Source organism: Pholis gunnellus (genome assembly GCF_910591455.1).
Source record: "Pholis gunnellus genome assembly, chromosome: 20".
NCBI classification, from domain to species: domain Eukaryota; kingdom Metazoa; phylum Chordata; class Actinopteri; order Perciformes; family Pholidae; genus Pholis; species Pholis gunnellus.
The window spans coordinates 13,462,751-13,479,566 of NC_136547.1; the positions used below are offsets into that span (position 1 = coordinate 13,462,751).

General features: G+C 44.7%; 1 protein-coding gene across 2 annotated transcripts in view; it reads right to left on the bottom strand.

Moving 5' to 3' along the window:
* Nucleotides 1-2,024: 2,024 nt before the first annotated feature.
* The window catches only part of stau2 (staufen double-stranded RNA binding protein 2), a 74,003-nt gene continuing 59,211 nt past the window's right edge, over nt 2,025-16,816 (bottom strand). The window contains exons 14-15 of one of the 2 annotated variants that reach the window (XM_079181904.1): nt 3,943-4,008; nt 2,025-2,866 (exon numbers count right to left, since the gene is read on the bottom strand). In XM_079181904.1, the coding sequence (XP_079038030.1) occupies nt 2,831-2,866; nt 3,943-4,008 (102 nt within the window). In that variant the 3' untranslated portion in view covers nt 2,025-2,830. Of the gene's footprint in view, nt 2,867-3,942; nt 4,009-16,816 lie in introns of those variants that run through there. The other variant, XR_013767561.1, reaches the window with a different exon arrangement.

Genomic DNA, 16,816 nt, shown 5'->3' on the forward strand with positions numbered 1-16,816 from the left:
ATGTCATGTCATGTCATGACATGACATTTACAAAAGTTGGAGTTGTTCATTTGTAAAGATCAAATAGCACGAGTAAAGGACAACATGAAACAGTGTTTGTCCTCAGAAGGTATTTTGATATTCTGGGCTGCATGTTTTACACATTTAACTAAGAAATTGTTGGTAAACCAGCAGATTGTCCTGAAAATGCTGCACAGGGATTTAAATCTGGTGATATTCTATATTTTTATAATTCCCAAGAAAAGACTAATACAAATAAACAATAATTGATCCGACTAACAAGTCTTGTTTCTGTAGCCAAAGCTTCTTCCTCTCTGGGCAATATGTTTCTTCATTATGATTAACACGTAACACTGTAGGTCATTTAAAGTCGAACCACATACACTGTCCTATTGCCATAAACACTGATTATGTATGAATCCGTGTTTCAAAATAGTCCGCAGGATAAGCACAATTTACTCCTATTTACTTCATTTTGAGCATCATTTTCTAAAAACTTCAATGCCCTCAGCCACAGTGAGGGCAGATGAATGTGCTCGGAGAGTCATTAGATGACTTATGAACTCGTATACCGTAGGCTTTGGCATTAGATAAATAAGTTGGAATAACAACACGCAATACAAATCTTGAGTGCACTTTTTTTTGGAGCACAACTACCCAATTTGTTGTTATGTGCTTATTACATTTTATTAGTCATTATGAATAATGAATGCAGTAGCATGGGAATTTAAGAGGTAAACGACAATAAATGTTATTTATGAGGCCAAGTCTATTTTCTCTTTGAGAACGTTTTGAAGTACTTTACGTCTCTTAGATTCTCTCACTCAATTACAATCTTAGTGATTTCTAGGAAGCGAAAGCTTAGGCAGAGCTTTCAATCGCATCAGGTGACCGAAGTTCCTTACTTTGGTCATGTGAAGACAACTAAGTAAACCTCCATGACAAATGAGCAAAATGTATCCACAGCGGCAGACTGTTAGATGTGGTTGAAAGTACCACAGAAAGACCTAGTAAGTGGGCCTTGAGTTAAGATTGTTATGGTTTTATCTTCCAGGTTGTTCAACAGATGGTGTGTGTGTGTGTGTGTGTGTGTGTGTGTGTGTGTGTGTGTGTGTGTGTGTGTGTGTGTGTGTGTGTGTGTGTGTGTGGGGGGGGGGGGGGGGGGGGGGGGGGGGCAGCCTGTTTATTCATCAACACTACAGTATATGCTGTTAATGTCATCACCCTGTCTCTCATCTTCACTTACTTGAATGTGATTTTGGTTCTAGCTGATGCACACTAAAAGAGGATTTATTTAATAAAGAGGGATAATTGCAGTTGGAGCAAGATGTGTGTGTACGTGTAGAAAGAAGGAAATGAGACACAGAAGCATTTTTTTTTTTTCTCACATGAACTGAGGTGTTTTTACTGCATTTCAGTAACAGAAACAGCCTTATTACACATTGTACTCACAGCGAAGAAGAAGACACGTCCTCAATGTCAGTGAACAAAGTGGGCTTTAGGGAAGGGAGCCTGCGTATCGGACACAGACTCTCTCCGCTCAAAAGACGCACTCCAGACAGAATGCAGGCATTAAAAGCACCCAGTTGATGCCTTGGCGGGTCAATACAACACACACAATGGGTGTAGATGTGATCGACAAAACTGTGGGGGGGAGGGGGGAGATGGGGGAATATCCACTGACACAAAATCACTGGAATGGAGAGGACTTTTCATTCACTGGAGGACATGCAGTCACGCCCGTGAAAACTCTCTGGAATTCGGACGTTTACTGGTAGCAGAGAACTCTAGCCACTGGCCTCTATTTCTAGATAAAAAGTGATACTGTGGTGGCCCCCTTTGCCTCCGCTGTTGGTCAGTTGATGCTCCAGTGATGCTATGCCAGTGTGGGGTCATGTTAAACGGGAAGGTTAGACCCTTCAGGAAGTAAAGGTTAGTCCAACCTTCCCTCCTGGGTGGTCGACACTTCTACTGATTACTGCTAACACCAGTTTTGTCCTTTTTGTCCACATGAAGAAACTGTGTTATTGTTCGGAATATGATACTCTTGCAAGTCATACACATCCATATAGATAGATGAACTCTTTTTTTTTTTTTTATGTCAGCATACAAGGTAAGCTGGGTGACTATATATGAAGACAACAACTACAACTTTCACAGCACTGGCATTGGTTAATTTTAAATACAGTACTCAAGCATTGTTAGATTAGTAAAATAAAATGTAAAAAAAGAAAAAAAAAAGAAAACTGAAACATAATACCCCCGAAAAAATAAGCTACTGTACGCAAGTTGGTTTCTCCCCTAAAATGTTTCAATGGCATGATGTACATATTTGTATTTAACCATACCAAAAGACATTTATCCAAAGGGAAAATTGTCTATGCAGTGAATCACTTTGGACTTCCCTTAATTTCATACAGTACCATGCATTTATCTCATTAGTTTGTGTTTCGTTTCGTTTATTTTTTTGTCCTCTAAATTTAGACTGAAATCATCAACAAACGTGTTAACATAGCGTTGTCTTCACATAGACTCAGGTAATGGTGTTTTAGTCGGTCATTTCTCGGTGCACATCCACCCTATTGCATGTTGACAGGTTTTGCAGGATACAGTGGCAATCGTGGGGTGGGGGTGGGTAGAGAGGGTGGGGGGGAATTGTGGGTAGTGGGGACACTGTGGGTCGTAGGTTATGGGACTTTTGGGGTGTAGGGTGGGTGGGTGGGTTTCGTCGGGTTGGTGTATGTCGAAGGAGGGGTTCGGGGTTGTCAGCTCCTAGACGACAGCCTTTGAATCCTTGCAGACCTGAGTGGTGGTGCCTGAGTTAGTCTGTTTAATGTCCATCCTCCCTCCCACATGGTTCACTGGTCTGAAAACACAAATAGAACTTTGTTAGGGCCGATTTTGTCCCGAGACGTCAAGCAATGCTGTTAATAATCAGTCACGCGGTTAATAATTTGTTCTTGCTGTTCCCCGGGAAGATCCCGGGATTTAAGTCCTTCAAAGTGATTCTTGTAAAAGAAAACCGAAAGTGCTGCCACCGTTACTCGAGACACTTCAGAAGTCCTTGACCTCAATCGGTTTCACACCAAATGTCTCCTGTTCTGTGGTTTTCTTATCAGAAATGACTAAGAAATATTCACGTGTGCGGGTGCAGAGAAAGGAAAAGCAGCTGACTTGGAGGAAATGGGTGTGTTTTCATGCTGATAACACATTTTTGGTCATCAGGCTTCAGATGACCGCAGTTAACAACAAGGGCGACTTAATGAGTGTTAGAGACCATGAGGGGAAACAGCGGAGCTATGAAATGAGCGATTAACTGCTCAGGTGAAAGTGTAATTGCTACCATATTTCCCCCTCTCTTTTAATGATGACGTAATAAAGTTGTTATAACACTGCAATTGTCTTTCCGCTCTTTGTTTCTTTCTGAAGGAGACTAAGGGCTGCAAGAAAACCCCCTTGCATAAGCTTTTTTTTTCCAAGGCACACCTATTATGAAAATAGTCAAAATGAAATGCTTGACAGTGATTTCCTCCTTGGTCCGTCCTTCCCTCCCTCCCTCGCTCTTCGTGGAGGGAAGGTAAGTGGAGAAAGCCATCTTTTCTGCCATGAGCCTTTGTCGCGATACCCATCATGCAAAGTGCTGAGCAATGGGAGGGAGTGTAGTGCATGTAAATATAGACGCCTATTGTTGCTTTCCTATGGAAGAAAAATGCTGAGCGGAAATGTTGAACGTGTGCACGTGGGTGTGGAGGGAGCTGAAGATGGACCAGCCTGCAGCGCTGAGGATTTGCACAAAAAAAAAAAAGCCGGATTGGCACAGACACACGCACATCTGGCTCCTCACTAGACAAGCATCTGTCCGCCCTGATTGGCCGATTGATTAAACATCCAACACTGAGTGAGCGTCTGTCTGCGTTTAGCGTGATCCGTGTCCTACCGTACCTTGATGGGGCCATCCGCCGGGTCCAGTCCTTGCTCCGACAGCTGTTTCAAGGCACTTAGAGCAGCCTGAGAAGAGAGGGAACAACAGATGGTTGATTGAGTGAGGGAGGAGGGAGAGAGGGAGATTGGGTGGGAGGAGAGTGAGTGTCACCCTTCAGCTGCTTTTCAAATAACACTTACTCTGGGAAACCTGATGCCAGCAGGACACTTTCCCTTCGTTCTCTGTTGTTTTTGGCTCCTCTCCGCTGACTGTTTATCTAGCGTTATTGGGTTAACATTTCCACTTTATGTTTTGGCTGCTCTGCATTTTCCTAAATCAGTCTGAGTGACATTGGTATTCTCTGTGACCACAGCTAAACAAATAGCAGCAGGTCTGAAATACCTATAAATCTATAAAAGGTAGCGCAACACACAGAATCTTAACTGTGTAGCCCAAAACCCACACTAAATAAGTGTGAAAAAAAAAAACAAGTGAGTGTAAAATCTTTATTGCAAATTGTTTAATGACTTAATTGTGTTAAATGTGTGGTTGAGAAAGGAAGCTTTCACTGCAAAATGAGACTTTCACTACATCACACTACCAAGGAAAAAGCTTTGAATTAACCGTTTGTGGCACATTTAGTTTATAACCACAACCGGCCATGTGTGGCAACCTAATGCCACGTCATTAAAGAACTATATCCTATCTAAATTTCCACGAATTCACGCTACGTGAAGAATTCACTGGAGCCGTGTGCCAAGCCTCCATCAGAAACGCCATGAGGTCATTTCCTTCCTGCTCATCGCCCGCCTGCCTGTGCCAGCGAGAGGGGGCTGCTGGTGATATGAGGAGGGTCCAGCCTGCTATCATAATATACGCAACATGTGTGGGAGTCGAGAGGTGCAGCGCAGACTGACACACATGCTATGTTAAGTGGGACTGGGAAGATAAACAAAATAACAAATGAAACCCGAGAGGCGGAGGTGTTTTTCGTGAAATTTTCTGGACATTTTGCAACTTCTGAGGGCCGATCCACGGCAGTAGTGACAACCACTGAGCCAAACCCATCGTCACCGTAAAGACCCCCCCCCCCCCCCCCCCTCCCCCAATTAATGTCACAAGCAAATAACCACTTGCGGACCACTTCTCGAGAAGAGCTGTTTAAGAGATCTTAACCAGGTTGCAGTTCCGATCCTGACACAGATCCTTTCTCCATCCTAAAGATTGGCTCCAGATGTGTTTGCCCTCTCTCCCCTTCCCACTGTCTCTCAGCTGGGGAGTATATCCCCCACCAGAACTGACACTACTGGACCTGGCACTGCAGATCTCCATACCAACCGCTGTTTAAACACAGTATCCGCGCAGTAAGAACTCAATCTGTTCTTGCGTTATCACGCTGTCCAACAAGGATTTAATTAGCCTTTCAAAGCACCACCAACCGTTTTAATTGCATGCTTTACAAATGTTTTTGTCAACGTGGGCTTCACTGCTTTCAAATGGTAGATAGTTGGAAACATTCTGATGCTGAAATGTCGAGTCGTCCCACAGTAGTTCCTAAACATACTGTATAGTCCATCTACATAGTGAATAATGTACTAGTAATACAATAAATAAGATAAGAGTCTTGATGAATAGTACTTAAAGTGAACACTGTTGAAAAAGAAAAACTAAAAAGAAACCCATTACATCACCTCTTTATTATTTTACATCTGGTATGAGAGCTAGCCTGGATCCCTCACACTCCATCACTAGTTAATCAGAGGCGAGATAAGGCATACGTGGCTCTGCTCAGTGGATGAGTGAGATGTGACGACTGGCTGAGTTTACCTCATTATGGAAAGCCCACCAACGTCACTCTGTGCTTTATTCTTATTGGTTATATCAGCTGGTGCTGACGAATTAAACTCTCCCCACAAGAATATCCGAATGGCAGACATTTTTTCCGATACTCTCACAGACAAGAGACGTCTCCGTGTGAAGAACCGTCTGTATTTAAGTGAATGAGCACTTAAGAGGCATTTATCGCGCTTTAATCCTGAGAAAATATAAATCCCACTGCGCAGTGCATCAACGTGTCTCTGTGGAATGTAATACGTAGAGGAGGATGTTACACTCCGTCACCTGTGTGCTCACGTCCAAAATCATTTTCTAAGTGTTTAACTTCAGATTATGAGTAACATAAACCAGGAATCATAATTTATGACTGACAGGTGCAAGGGTCAAAATCTGGTTTGAATCCATCAAATTGAGTAAAAAAAAAAAAAAAAAGAAAAAGAAAAGAGAGACTAATGCGCACAGGTACTGAAAAATGTGCAACAAAAGAGTAGGACTGGTTTGAAAAATTGATACTGTTGGGTTAATACTGAAGGCTTTTTCTCCAGAGACCCAGAAGTCAACTGGAGCCCCTCTAAGTCCGTAACAGACAATTTATGGTGCAATGTGTTTTTTTTTTTTTTGGCCGTGAAGATCTGACAGCCAGCGAGATTTAGAGCTTGAATATACTTGCGGAGATTTAAGGCGACAACCCTGTAGAACATGACAGCTGAGGGAATGTTTTCACGATTACACTGTTAATAAACATAAATCATATCTCTCGATATATAACCGCTTTTTTTTTTTTTTTTATATGTATCAGGTGTCATCTCACAATGACCAGGACTGTCTGAAGCGGAAAAAAGTCATTAAGATAAGAGAAGAAACCTAACGCAGCCAGATTAATCCAGGACACACGATCGGGTCGCATCCTGATAAACAACAGGGACAGATCAATCAAAGTTTTCTCTGGTGACCAATAAATTGTAATCACAACCAACTTCTCCATAATTACCTTTTGTTTGTTGTATTTATTCGGGTTTGGGATCTTTCTCTCCCTGAGTAAATAGCTAGAGCCCATCTGTTGGAGGGGTGGTGGGTGGTTGAGAGGGGGGGGGGGGGGGGGCGCTGACTGGAGACAAACAGCCATAAATCAGAGGCTTTGGCGGTGGCAGCGCTGCTGATATACGACAGGCAGGCAATGAGGGCCGTGGCAGCCAATCCCAGGGCCCGGCAGCTCAGCGAAGGACACAAGAGTCTAAGACAAATACTGGGGCTATCTGTGGAAATGGCAGCCAGTGAAATCATTATTTTTCTAATGAGATAAGTTGGCCATCGTTAGAGGCAGCAGCTACACTGATGCATCAACACCAGAGGAGTGTGTTTAGTCTGAGGCCGAGTTACGCAAGGTGGAGGTGTTCCATCTCTGTCACGGGACAAAGGGAGAGTACGAGGTGGGCGAGGAGACAATGTGCAGAGAGGATGCTGAGTCATTCACAAATGGGAGAGGAACGGAATGGGGGAGGCTTTTGGAAATGATGCTTGAAACTGAAAAAAAGTGTGTAATTGGCCACTAACGGCTTTACCAAATCTGAAGGCTGGGTTAAGATAGAAATGAACTAGTTTGTTTTCTCTTATCATGTCTGAAGTGGTTCAGAATGGCCAGACTCAAAAAGTTATCCTTCATTGTGGGGTGGTTGATGCAGGGGGGCTCAAACAACAAAGTGCTGGATTGTTTAGCAAAAATTAAAAAAGAAATAAAACAAAGTAAACCTTTTGCCGCAACACAATTCATTGTCATCTGGAAATGCAAACATACCTCGTAATGAGAACGGCATTATGTCGTTTTCACCGAGCATCCTGGATCTCCTGGATCATCTTCTCGCCGGTGCCATTGACAGCATGCCCGTACTAACGCAGCCCTTTGAATGTCCAATGGAGTACTGAAGTCGCCCTCATCACTCCATCTTCACCTATCATTCCTCAACACAACGTTAGATAACAACCCAGCACTCTCCATCAATCCAAGACTGGGAGCCAACCTGAAGCGCCCCACAGACCACTTGACACATCCATCTATCTATCTAGCTGTCCCGAGTTCAAAGGCTTTGGACAAACAAGCGGTCCAATGCGATGGGGACTGAGGAGGATCTGTGACCGTGGCCGAGCTCCTGATGCGGATTGACAAGGGCGGCTCATTTTTCTTGGCCTGCTGCGCCCTTAATGGTTTTCCCGACAGAGGCTTCGCTTCCGTCAGCGGCTTAGCCAAACAAAGGGCCCGGTCCCCCAGGAGTCCCTGGCACCGGCCTGATGGGTCTGATGGATCGTCGGATCACACTGACCCTGACAAATCAGACCCCTGTGTCAGCTCTCTCTGCTGGACTACTGGGTTCTAGAGCATTAATGAAGACATTATGGGGAACGGGTGGGCTGGCCGAGGTAAAGGTGTAAAGCAGAAAAATGAAATGTTTGGTGGGAAAGCGAAGCGGAGAGAGGAGGGGAAGGAGGCTTCAATTCTTCGATCTCCATCACTTCACCCTCTGGCCCTAAGCAGCCATCAAAGACAACCGGGGAGGTCCTAATGAGGTGAAGACCACACAGCACATCATTCACTCTCACATACTTGCATCTCTTTCTCTCTCCTCCCACTCTGAATCTTCAGAGCAGTAGAAGAAAGAGAGACGTTAGCCTCGTTTGAATGTTCTCTGAGGTTTATCAGATCAGATCCTGCCTCTGGCTCTGCTGGAGGCCAGATGAAAGCACAGACACCCGCTTAAGGTTTAACCCGATGACCCAATCTCAGGAGTACAGTGTGGTATTTCCCTCCTCACCTAGCAGATCCAGACTCCCAGGGAGTTCCCTGCTCTAATCTCGAAGTCCAGGCTAAGAGCATCAGTGGCAGTGACATCGTCGCCTTGGTCCTGCATCACTGTCTAAGTCATGTGTTTGGACGTCTACATTATCTGAGGCAGCGAGACGCAGGAGAGAGGGAATGCTTGGTTTCTTGTTCTTGTTCAGTTTGGCGCGACTGGAAACCACCTCTCAGCAGCTCTACAGGTGCACTACAATAGATGCATGTGGGCCTGTATACAAATATGAAACAAAAACAGTTGAAGAGATAAAGTTTGGACGGCTCAGTGGTGTGGTGTTGTGTTGTGTTGTGGCATGCAAGTCTACTCCGCCTGAAGAGTATGTCACAAATACTTCCAAAACAGTTTATTTTTAGAACCGGACACGACGCTGGAGTGGACCGACCGCAACCCGCTTCAGTACAGTCACTATTAATCCTCTTATTTTGCAATAAGATGCTGGCTGTCAGGCCTTAACAACACTAGAAAGAGTCAGATTAATGTCGAGTAGCTGGCTCCGAGGCGAGGGGGGGGGGGGGGGGGGGGGGGGAATGGGGGACGGGGGACTTGGAACATGAAGGGGATGCAGGACGGCTGCTGATGAGGATGATCTAAGGGACTTCCACTAGACTAAACAATGACCAGAGTGGATTTCAAACAGGGTGTTTTACAGTCAGGAACCTGGGAAGTTGGAAAAATGAGTGCCGCGTTGCCAGAGAAGTTCTGAAGCTGATATATTGTTCTGGAGAGGGCTTGTTCTGTTTTCAAAAGGCCACATAAAAACCTTGACAGTGCTCCCTCTTTCTGCGCTCACTCCCCCAAAGCAGAAAGAAACATGAGATCCAGGGAGGAGAGCACCCCAGCCATCTTTTTGTCCTGTGTTAACCCTGTTGTCACGTCACATCTTCCTCTGATGTTCACTAAATTCTTTTAAAACGTTATCTATTGCCGATTTTCCTCTTCTCCTTCTTCTTCTTCTGTCAACTACTCTCTAACTTCTGCTCATCCTTTGGCTTTCGTTTCTTCTAAATTCTTTTAATTTTCCTTCTAGCCACATCAAAACTCTGGACAGGGATCACTGGAATATTCCCGCATAGCTCGTGGAGAACACCTGTGTGTGCATGAGCGCTGGCAGCCTATGCAGTCTTATTTGTTAATGCGGTGTGATGTGTACATGGATTCTTGAGTAACTACAGAGGAAATGTATTCGGATCCTCTCACCAAATCTCTTCCTCACTCTCTCTCCAGATTTCACATCCTCGTCCACATCAGAGGCATTGATAAAAGAGGCAGTGTGTGTGCCCGTCGGTGGACGAGCTGCAGCCTGACATTACGTTAATTCTTCTGAAGGTTCACTTCTCGTGAAACAATGTAGCGACTGAGAACGTTGCACAGCTAAATAAACTTCTCTGTGAGGAAATCTATTTGATTTCGGCATACCTCTCAGTCATGTGTGCATGCCGCCACATCACAGTGATCGGAATTCCGACAGTGGATGGTGTGTGTGTATTCAGGCCCGAGATGAGCGCTGGAGGCCGGCTGAGCTAAAAGTTAGCAGGGTAACGGCTGCAGGGCTCCCCAGGGGAGCGAGCCTTCGCTGACATGGGAAGCCATAAATAAGGGCCCAGGGCGCAGCGCCATGTCATGCGTCATTTGGGCCGGAGAGGCCTGCTTTATCCCCCTTCCCATCGACCGAGCTGCTGAGCATGGCACCTCCTAGGGCGTAATACAAAACATATGGGCGAAAGGGCGAGGAGCAGAAGCACCTCAGCATACCAAACTCCTGCCTTGTCAGCAAAGCTTCTCGGAGGAAAAGCAGATACAGCCGAAGACGGCCTCTATGATAACAGCGCGCTCGTACGCCACAGTCAAAACTTTGTCAAGAGACAGACTGTTGAGCTTGGTTCTTTTTGATGTTTGTAACATCACGTGACAATCATAGGATATCATTATTTATTATAAGGTAACGGCAATGAAAAGGGAGCAAAGTTTAACTGGGAACACTATTTAGTATTTATAACCGGTATATAAGCAATGAAGAGTTAACCGTCGTTATTAGTTTATAACATGAACTTGTTGTATAAACAGTTAATGAATGCTTACAACACAATATAAGAGTTGTGATCTGCCTTAAATACTTTAAAAAGCATATATAACAATTTTAAAACCATTTGTGAATGATTTGTACATTTTGTATTAAGAGCCAATAACGTATTAAAACACTTCAAAATCATTGCAAGACAATTTATTCTTATTACTGACATAATTCACAACACAAATTCATAAATTTAGAAAATATTTAAACCAATGTCAGGATAGTACAGACAAAGAGAGGAGCTGGTTTACGAGTTGATCTTCCTTTTAAAAGACTGATACCAGTGAGCTGTATGGGTGTATGCAGTAACGCAATAGGTCAGGAATGAGTAGACAGTGGTGAAATTAGGTAAGGTGTGAAACTTTCCCTTTTCATCAAGAATAGAGATGATGACACATTTTCATCCTCTCACAGCCTCCCTTTTCAAAGGAATCTGCCACTCACAGGAAGTCACGCAATGGAGCCTATACTCGTCCTTCCTCAATACGGCCAATTCCAAGGCTGCTGATGAATCGGTGACTAAATACAGCATGAGATGAGATACGGGGCATGAAGAATGCATTGGTGATGGGACTGCTGCGTGTGAAGATATTGGGTGTGAAGAGAACAACTGCCTCAAGGCCAGCGACTCACCAACACGACTGCTGACCGACAGACCTGAATGAGGAGACCGGGTGGACTATTCCTTCATGACTCATCCTACGAACCACAACTATTTCATTCACAATTCATGCTTCGCCTGTATGGATGACATAAACAGGAACAATGTCACTTCGTTGACATTATCGTGTCGTATAAGTCATGGAAAAGATTGAAGATGCTTCCCACATAGGGGTGGTCAAAGACATCATCACACGTTCACCTCCTGGGCTAACGGTAAAGTCATGGTGGGAGATTTGGGAAACTGTCCTCTATGGTTAATGTCTGCTTCCTTGAAGTTTCCCCAGTGATTTCCAAGGCAGCGTTACGTCACCTCATCTCCACCTGCAGAGATCCTCGTTTCTATGCCAGAGGGAGACGCTTCTATAATCCTGAACAATTGGACTCGAGTTGCTTTAGGGGAGGCACAGAAAGCGGTGGGAAGAAAAGCCAGCCTTCAGGCACTCGCTCTCTTATCAGCGGAGAGATAGTCATCGGTCCCGAGGGGCGTTCCATTTCTCTCTTTTCTGCTCTTCTCTTTCTCCTAATCTCCCTTTTCTTTCCACTTTTCTCTCCGTGTCAGAGATCGACCACATGATCCCTTTTAGCTGCTCTTTTCCTGCCAATTTACATTGTCCTGAACTCGAAGTGACAAACTCATACGGTTTGCTTGGTGATGGAGTGCACAGCAGAGTTAAAGTGGGCAGCGGTACAAGCAGTGGTTGGGTGAGGGACGACAGTGCGGGGTTGCTGCACAACCGGAGGCAACTACGTTGTCCGTCTACAGCATGGAAGCATGGGCAGCCCACTCCGGAGCTCGGATCCAAGGTCTCAATCACTTCCCCCCCTATTTGCATAGATAATAAACTTAGTAAAGATACAGCCGTGGGCCGTATCGATCACTAGTGAGGATATCAGCCTGGATGTCAAAGAGCATTTTGTGCTGTTATCAGCACTTCCTTTCTAAATTGAAATCCAATTATTCCTTCATCCTTTTCTTCAGGGTAAGTGATGGAAGCTAAATTGCCGTCTGTATTAAAAATGGTCCGAACAAACGAAGAGACAGATCCGATGAGTCAGCAGTGCAGCAACTTCACATTACAGAGTAGTTTTTAAAGCCTCCGATGCCCTCATACGGACAACCGCCGCTGGCTGTCTAGCGCTCAGAACCTCAGTGTGAGATATGCTCGAGACGAAGCCGCTCGTGCAACATGTCGGAATATAATGTCGGAATTCCTACGTCGGAAAGGTATGGGGGGGGGGGGGGGGGAAGGGTTCAGACGCTGCATAGTGATCCCATAAGCACTCTGTTGAAAGCGTACCGACCCCTTTAGACCAACAAGAAAGAGTGACTAGATTTACAGAGGAGACATACAGGTGTGGAAAGGCCAAAAGGAGGAACGTGGAGACGTAGTATATGAAAGGGTTAAGATAAAGGGTGAGGGGCTAAGTGTCTTACTGTGACAGCCGCCAGCTGCATGCAATAATCCCCCAACTCTCCATCAAGAGCCCTTTATATTTCCTTGTCAGACACAGCAGTGTGTCTGAGAGAGAGTATGGCCGGTGGACAAGGACTCCAGTAACAAGAGAGGACCCGCAGTCAGACAGCGTTTTACACCTTTTTCCTCTCGTCTCTTCCTCCTTGTAGCTCCCCGAGCTCCCTTTTCGGCATTGACTTTTAATCACCTCGTACACATAAGGGACACGCCAGTAAAACCTGTTACTGTGTCTTGTAATTTGCTATGGATCCCCACAAGGCCCGTGACTGTTTCTCATTACCCAGCATGCTCGCTGGGTCTATAAGACATGGATGGACATTTTGTCTTGTACCTAAAAATCCCCCAAAAAATACCGAGCGGGTCTTCAAGTCTGTGTGTTAGAGGGGTCGATTAAGACCCACTAAGGGAGCCCTTGAAGTGTTATGAAAACTCGACTATGTTCCTATGGCAACTGGCGGTGTGTACTATGAAGACAGATTATGTTTTAGGCATGTTTACTGAAAACAATAAATTCCAGCATGCTTACATCAAGAGGCTGGGGTAAGGCTCCTCCAACCAGGCTGGTTCTCTGATGAAGAGGTCCAGGAGGCCGCACTAACTAGGCAAAGATGGAACGTAAAGCACACTGAAAACATGTGTCTTTTTTAAAAAAACGTTAGCATAATGCCATTACCGAGTTAGTTAAAAGCCGGCAGGCCTGTCACAAAGTGTTAAAAAACAAAAAGTACAGGAACAAAGCCATGTCCTGGATTCAGTCTGTGAACACAAAATGGCTGACGTGATGAGCAGACGTGCAAAAACAAAGCACTGATACATGATCTTCTCCAAAGCAAAAGGAAATGAAATGGTGTAGCTTCCTTCGAGTGTCCAAATTGTTTTAAAAGATGTGGCAATGGCAACCCCGTACACTCTCAAAAACATGCGCGCATTGCACCAGTGCTTCAGTTTCCTGCCGGGCACAGTACAGAGGCTATAGTCCATTATTAGGCCGTGATGCAGTGATTTTATCCACAAAAGGAGAGCGAGTATACTCAAACCTCTGTGTTTTACGAGCCACCTCACACATTTTAACAGCACGGCAAACAGACAGTAAACACTGGGAAGGCGGTGCGCTTTAACGCGTGATTAAGACACAGCTAATTAGATCGCGGACAGTAAAACTGTGAGGAGAATCGTAAAAAAAAAAAAAAAGAGGGAGCGTAGACGGGGCCGAGCGAGGGATCAGGTACAACAAGCAGACGTTTAAGTCCGGACACCACAGGCCACTGACAAATGACCGAGCTAGGGTTTCTCATTTCTGCTGCCTTCTCTGCGGTGAAAATGTAAATAGCAGACTCTCTAATGGTAAAAAAAAAAAAAACACACAAGCCCCCCCCCATGTCCACCATCCATCCATTCCTCCATTCTTCTCCTCCCTCTCCTCTTATGCAGTGGTTGGTCCCATGAAACAGGGGTCAGGGGACTAATGGAGGACCTTGTGGCCTTGTGTGCCTCTGGAAACAACCCCCCCCCCCCCGCTCCCTGCTCTCTTATAAATCAAGCAGGCTTCATTGAGAGTGGCAGAGTCCTCTGATGTCCCAGCCATGTCTCATTTCAAAGTCCTCCTGGAGGCTCACACGGTTCCACGTTTACTCACTGGGCACAGGGGAGATGTGCATGTGGGGGCGAGTGCGAGACTCGAAAGAAAGAAAGAAAGAAAGAAAGACGGACGGCAAAAACAAGAGCGTCGAGAAAGAGAATGTGTTCGAGTTAAAAGAGACGGAGAGGGAAATTAGGAATAGAGGAGATGTCCCGGAGGACAACGGGGCCTCTAAAACAAATGTTTATTTAGTAACTATGCTGCATTAGAGCTCTTACTTGAACGCATGTACAATAAATCACACCGTATTGGGAAAGTCATTACACCATCACGCCAACACAATGGGCACATGTGAAAGTCATGTAAAAATGCCTTCCTCTGTTGCACATGTGCAGCTTACGAAGCATCTATAGACGTGCAATCAAAACATAATTTCCCTCCCTTCATGGTAAATTGAGGTGTGCGTTCTATACAAGGATACATGATGGCTGAGATAATGCCGTTCTGTGGTTTCCCTTTAGTCTGTGCATTCGTAACTTTGCCAGATGAGTTACATATGGATTTAAAAATGAATGTTTTTCCCCTGAGTACAGGTTTTGTTTCAGTCTTTCAACACACATCCTCCAAATGACGCCGAGAGCATTTAATCAAAACCATGAACACATATAGACACTCGAAGCATATAAAGAAAAAAAAAAAAAAAAAAAGACTTGTCTCTGCAATCAGTATAATTAAAAAGAAAAATGACAAAGGTTCGTGACTCGAGTATATCGGGAATCCTTAAATGGAACCTTGAGGGACACCGTAATCAATTATCATTGTGTTGAACAATGGGCCCCCAGTGCCTACATTGGCATTTTTTACAAATTGTGATGTCATTTCTGGTGAGTATCTTCAAATGCTTTGGATCCCTAAAATCTGTACAACCTAAGCTAAAAGGTTATGTAAGTCAATAAACCATAATAATATATAAAAGTATTGAAATTGTGTCATAAATAAATACATTTAAAAAAAGAAATCAGATGCGTTTTCATCAAATTTGAATAAATAAACACACAAAACATTTATCTTATTCTGAATGTAGAATCATGAAAAAAATATTTCTGTGTAAACGAGCAAAAAGAACAGCGGAGACATCAGGAAGTCACTGGTTCCAGCTCAGAACTCCCCGTAAAAACCTCTACATGTCTTTTTACATTTCGGTTAATCCTTCAAAAAGGGCATAACGAACAGTTAAATACATAAAACGTAAACTGTGCAGGTGAGAGTACAATATAGTACAATTTGTCCCATCACTAGATCATATTCCAGATAAGTGCTCGCTGAATCACTGCAGGCCTCCGAGCCCGTGATAGCTGTCATATATGCAACAGGAGAGCGAGCAGGACTGCCTTTTGCTCAGCTAGCTGGGACATGAAAAAGGAGAGTCGATCTTCCTTCAAAAAAAAATTGCTAAAAATGCTCTTCATCTCTTGTTTCACTTGCCGCTGCAATTTCTTCCTCTCACATTTTAGGTAGTGACAGTGTGGTTTGTTTAATCTTTCCTTATCTCCCTCCAATGCAAAGGGTTGGGCTGAAATTTGCATGTAAAACAGAACACAAGCTGTCACTTGTGACTTTATTTACAGAGGAGATTTGGAAGATCATGAAGATACTGTTATGAGGTGGGCAGACACACACACACACACACACACACACACACACACACACACACGCTGTTTACTTAAACCACAGGAGTGTGTGACACCTTAGTTGTAACTGGTGTTAACCCCCGACGTGGCTGTTGTTTTGAGTGTTTCAAAATGTCTGCTGTTTGAGGCCTGAAAATGCGTTAACATCCAGATGAGAGGAGGGTGGTGGTGGTGTAGGTGGGGGGGGGGGGGGGGGGGGGGCAGTTAGGGGTGTGCGTGTGTGTGTGTGTGTGTGTGTGGGGGGGCAGTTAGGGGTGTGCGTGTGTGTGTGGGTGTGTGTGTGTGTGTGTGTGTGTGTGGGGGGGGGGGGGGGGGGGGGGGCTCAGACAGACAGAAAAACATTCCCCAGTCGCTACGCTCATCTCCATAACTCAGTACGCAGCCACAGAGCACTGATCCTAACGTGGGACATTAACGACCCGACTCCCACCGCTGGAAGCGTCGTTACCTGCCGGTGAACAGTATGGGTCATTTAGGGCCCAATTTGTGACTGCCGTGAAAGAACGGCTCCTCTTTTTTTTTTTAAAGGCTCATCTTTTTTGCCTCATGGTTGCAGTTAGGGTTAAATAAATCACTTGTAGTAACTCCCTATCGGGCAGGAGGAGGCCTCGTCTGTAGACTTGTCAGTGAAATCTGAGTTGAAGGCTTGTAATTTCTGAAATTATAAACTAAAGACCATAATCATATTGTGTACGATGGAAATCAAAAACAACTTTTACAAACAAATAGC